Genomic DNA, 5,000 nt, shown 5'->3' with positions numbered 1-5,000 from the left:
TTTGTGTTCAACATGTAAGAGTAGAAAGTACAGGTATTTGAGTTCAACATGTAAGAAGTAGAAAGTACAGGTATTTGTGTTCAACATGTAAGAAGTAGAAAGTACAGGGTATTTGTGTTCAACATGTAGAAGTAGAAAGTACAGGTATTTGTGTTCAACATGTAAGAAGTAGAAAGTACAGGTATTTGTGTTCAACATGTAAGAATAGAAAGTACAGGTATTTGTGTTCAACATGTGAGAAGTAGAAAGTACAGGTATTTGGGTTCAACATGTAAGAAGTAGAAAGTACAGGTATTGTGTTCAACATGTGAGAAGTAGAAAGTACAGGTATTTGGGTTCAACATGTAAGAAGTAGAAAGTACAGGTATTTGTGTTCAACATGTAAGAAGTAGAAAGTACAGGTATTTGTGTTCAACATGTGAGAAGTAGAAAGTACAGGTATTTGTGTTCAACATGTAAGAAGTAGAAAGTACAGGTACTTGAGTTCAACATGTAAGAAGTAGAAAGTACAGGTATTTGGGTTCAACATGTAAGAAGTAGAAAGTACAGGTATTTGGGTTCAACATGTAAGAAGTAGAAAGTACAGGTATTTGTGTTCAACATGTAAGAAGTAGAAAGTACAGGTATTTGTGTTCAACATGTAAGAAGTAGAAAGTACAGGTATTTGGGTTCAACATGTAAGAAGTAGAAAGTACAGGTATTTGGGTTCAACATGTAAGAAGTAGAAAGTACAGGTATTTGGGTTCAACATGTAAGAAGTAGAAAGTACAAGTATTTGGGTTCAAAATGTGAGAAGTAGAAAGTACAGGTATTTGGGTTCAACATGTAAGAAGTAGAAAGTACAGGTATTTGTGTTCAACATGTGAGAAGTAGAAAGTACAGGTATTTGGGGTTCAACATGTAAGAAGTAGAAAGTACAGGTATTTGTGTTCAACATGTAAGAAGTAGAAAGTACAGGTATTTGTGTTCAACATGTGAGAAGTAGAAAGTACAGGTATTTGGGTTCAACATGTAAGAAGTAGAAAGTACAGGTATTTGTGTTCAACATGTAAGAAGTAGAAAGTACAGGTATTTGGGTTCAACATGTAAGAAGTAGAAAGTACAGGTATTTGGGTTCAACATGTCAGAAGTAGAAAGTACAGGTATTTGGGTTCAACATGTAAGAAGTAGAAAGTACAAGTATTTGGGTTCAAAATGTGAGAAGTAGAAAGTACAGGTATTTGTGTTCAACATGTAAGAAGTAGAAAGTACAGGTATTTGGGTTCAACATGTAAGAAGTAGAAAGTACAGGTATTTGAGTTCAACATGTAAGAAGTAGAAAGTACAGGTATTTGGGTTCAACATGTAAGAAGTAGAAAGTACAAGTATTTGGGTTCAAAATGTGAGAAGTAGAAAGTACAGGTATTTGTGTTCAACATGTAAGAAGTAGAAAGTACAAGTATTTGGGTTCAAAATGTGAGAAGTAGAAAGTACAGGTATTTGTGTTCAACATGTAAGAAGTAGAAAGTACAGGTATTTGGGTTCAACATGTAAGAAGTAGAAAGTACAAGTATTTGGGTTCAAAATGTAAGAAGTAGAAAGTACAGGTATTTGGGTTCAACATGTAAGAAGTAGAAAGTACAGGTATTTGGGTTCAACATGTAAGAAGTAGAAAGTACAGGTATTTGTGTTCAACATGTGAGAAGTAGAAAGTACAGGTATTTGGGTTCAACATGTAAGAAGTAGAAAGTACAGGTATTTGTGTTCAACATGTAAGAAGTAGAAAGTACAGGTATTTGGGTTCAACATGTAAGAAGTAGAAAGTACAGGTATTTGGGTTCAACATGTAAGAAGTAGAAAGTACAGGTATTTGGGTTCAACATGTAAGAAGTAGAAAGTACAGGTATTTGGGTTCAACATGTAAGAAGTAGAAAGTACAGGTATTTGAGTTCAACATGTAAGAAGTAGAAAGTACAGGTATTTGTGTTCAACATGTAAGAAGTAGAAAGTACAGGTATTTGGGTTCAACATGTAAGAAGTAGAAAGTACAGGTATTAGTGTTCAACATGTGAGAAGTAGAATTATGATATATTAGAGCACACCGGGAGCAACAAGCATCTTTCCCTCTTTATTTGGATCTGGGAATCGAACCACTGACCCTCCGATTGGTAGACGACCATTTAACCAATGAGAGAGTGGAAGTTTAAGACCACTTTTAATTGGGGGCCATCGCCGGGGCCAGTTATTTTGTGAAAGGTGCGACAAAGGAGACATTTTACGTGGATAGTGCACACAAAAAACTACTTTGGCTCAAATGAAATCACAGTGTTGCTGAAACTCTGTAAAAAATGGTATTATCATAGAGTCTTTGTTCAAAGGGGGTCCAAGCTCAGTGTTATGAGGAAATAAAAACCCTCCCCTGAGCAAAAGCTGCCCTATTAAAATCACATTTTCTTAAGAAACAGGGGTTGGTATTGCGTTGTAACATAAGAGCTGCTCAAGTGAGCGATGTTATTCTGCAGACATTTGATGCAAAGGGCATTTGGACTCTAACAAAGGTGCAGGAATGAGCATCGGTGCATCTCTCTCTCTCTGACAAAGGGTCATGTACAGGAATTAAAATGTGCAAAGGTCGTGGTATTTGGTCAAAGAGACGGCGTGACATTAGACTCCTGTCAGCGACCTGGGTTAACCTCACACACACACACACACACACACACACACACACACACACACACACACACACACACACACACACACACACCACACACACACACACACACACACACACACACACCACACACACACACACACACACACACACACACACACACACACATCACACCACACACACACACACACACACACCACACACACACACACACACACACACACACACACACACACACACACACACACATACACACACACACACACACACACACACACACACACACACACACACACATTAGACTGAATTAGACTCAATCAATCCATTGATCAGTGTGTCTCCGAGTCCAATTTAGCTCGGTGTCACTGAAATGAGGCCGATCACACTGATGTGACTGAGGCTGTCTTCTTAGATTAACGTCAGTAATCTGAGTCACGGTGTGTTGTGGTTTGATGACACTGGAATACACAATGTTTTCAAGTTTGTGAATAAAGCAAATGTACTTTTTCTGAGAGACTCTCCCAGCTTTTCCCCCCATAGGAATGAATGGGGAATCGACCTGAACCGAGCTCAAAATCACCCGACTTTGAGGTCATACTGATTCGCCATACTTTATCGTAGGTAAAAGATTACAAGTTTAAACAGCTCTCCTGACTCTCAGCTTTATTGGACTAACATGGTTTTATGATAGACTGAACAGTTCTCCTAAAATCACAGTTTAAGTTGTGGTACATCTTCACTGTGTTTCAGATGTTATAATGGGTGTGTATGACGGAGTGATGACATCAGAGGGTCTGTCAAATCTCCTGATCTTAACCCTGCTCTAAATCCCATAATATCCACTCTTTTTCACATCATTTTAAATGATATTAGCAGCTAAATGAGTCAGCGTTGTCTCGATGCCTTCCCTATATCAAACTGACTTAAAGATCTGCCCTTAAAGTGTCTTTGAGCGACAAAAACTCTGGTGTTAAATGTCTGAATGAGAGCGAGGTGACCTTGTTGCTGGGCAGTTTTCAAAATGTCTCGACCATTCCTTCCATAAAAGACAGCGAAAGTTTGATCAATACCTCCATCACGCTGGCACTATGAGCATCAGGAGCGACAACAAGTGCCAGTCGCACAGCGAGGGGACATTCTAGTTATTTCTAATGATTAAAACCATTGATATGAACCCTTATTTTGCATTAGAAGTATATTTACTGACCTGGAAGTTGTTTGCAATGCCTATAAACATTTCTCCTCGTCTCCATTTGTTCCCCTGGTTCCCAGACTGAGACCAGACCTCATGAGTGGAGTTTCCGTACTTCAGCAGCACCTGCAGATGAAGACACACATTCTGATGAAATCCCTTCCACACGGATCATTTTCTCCTGTTCTCTCCCCTCCTCGTACCTGCAGAGATCCCACGGTGAACCCGCTCATGTGGTACCAGAAGACCAGAATGCATTGTGGTCCGTTGGAGGTCATAACAGGTGTTTGGAAGTCGCTGGTTTGACCGTATCCTCCGTTTGAGCTGTCGGCGCACATGTACCATCCCTCTGGACCCCCGCTGGCAGAGAGACACAGGAAACACACATTCAAATCTGAATTATGGCCAAAATTCAAGTCCAAATGTGAAAAAGTGCCACCTTTTCCTCCTTTAGTGAGCTTCCACATGTCTCATTATGTGCGGGTACTCCCGGTTAAAGCCTAATTGCTCATACATTGCATTAAGTCAAAAGCTATATCACTTTACTTTCCAAATAATTAACTATTATTAGGTATTAACGCTTAAACACTTACCATTTAGGTGATTAGTTTATCCAATTAACACGTATTTAGGAGATGACGGGGTGATTGAATCTGTGCGGAGCTGCGAGCTTCATAAAACACACATCCACAATGTTGATATGAGTTAAGATACTACAGCTAACGCTATTCTTTGACTGTGTTTATTATCAGTTTTGAAACCAGAGCTAACAACGAGCTAATTCAAGTTATTGAGCTCCACATCCAGCAAACTTTAAAACTGCCAATTACAATAAAATGTAATATGAGTTTCGCTGTAATTGCACTTTTATGCTTCACTTCTTTAATTTCTCACAAGACGTGCAGCTCTCCCTCGGGTTGAATAAGACTCCATTTCACTCACGCTGTATTGATCTGGGTTGCAGCAGAAGTGAGGAAGAGGAGGAGGAAGAGGAGGAGGTTATGAAGAAAGATATTGAGTGTAATTCAGGCGGAGAAATGATCGTAATGAAAGGTAATAGTCAGGGTGTGATTTTCTGCTCTCACTGGACTCAATAAAACGTAGATAAGGAAAATTAGGTCTGCTAAATTGGACGTGTTCTCTCTTCTCTCTGAGAGA

The 5,000-nt window shown here is 39.2% G+C and overlaps 1 protein-coding gene across 1 annotated transcript in view; it reads right to left on the bottom strand.

The window, feature by feature from the left end:
* malrd1 (MAM and LDL receptor class A domain containing 1) overlaps positions 1–4,202 on the bottom strand; it is a gene marked incomplete at its 5' end in the record, with an annotated part of 35,565 nt that extends 31,363 nt beyond the window's left edge. The window contains 2 exon segments of the mRNA XM_034148049.1: positions 3,858–3,968; positions 4,046–4,202. Of these exon segments, the coding sequence (XP_034003940.1) occupies positions 3,858–3,968; positions 4,046–4,202 (268 nt within the window).
* Between the last annotated feature and the right edge of the window lie 798 nt (positions 4,203–5,000).

The sequence above is a fragment of the Trematomus bernacchii genome, unplaced genomic scaffold, assembly GCF_902827165.1.
Source record: "Trematomus bernacchii unplaced genomic scaffold, fTreBer1.1, whole genome shotgun sequence".
In the NCBI taxonomy this organism is placed as follows: domain Eukaryota; kingdom Metazoa; phylum Chordata; class Actinopteri; order Perciformes; family Nototheniidae; genus Trematomus; species Trematomus bernacchii.
This window is presented reverse-complemented; position numbering and strand designations above follow the sequence as displayed.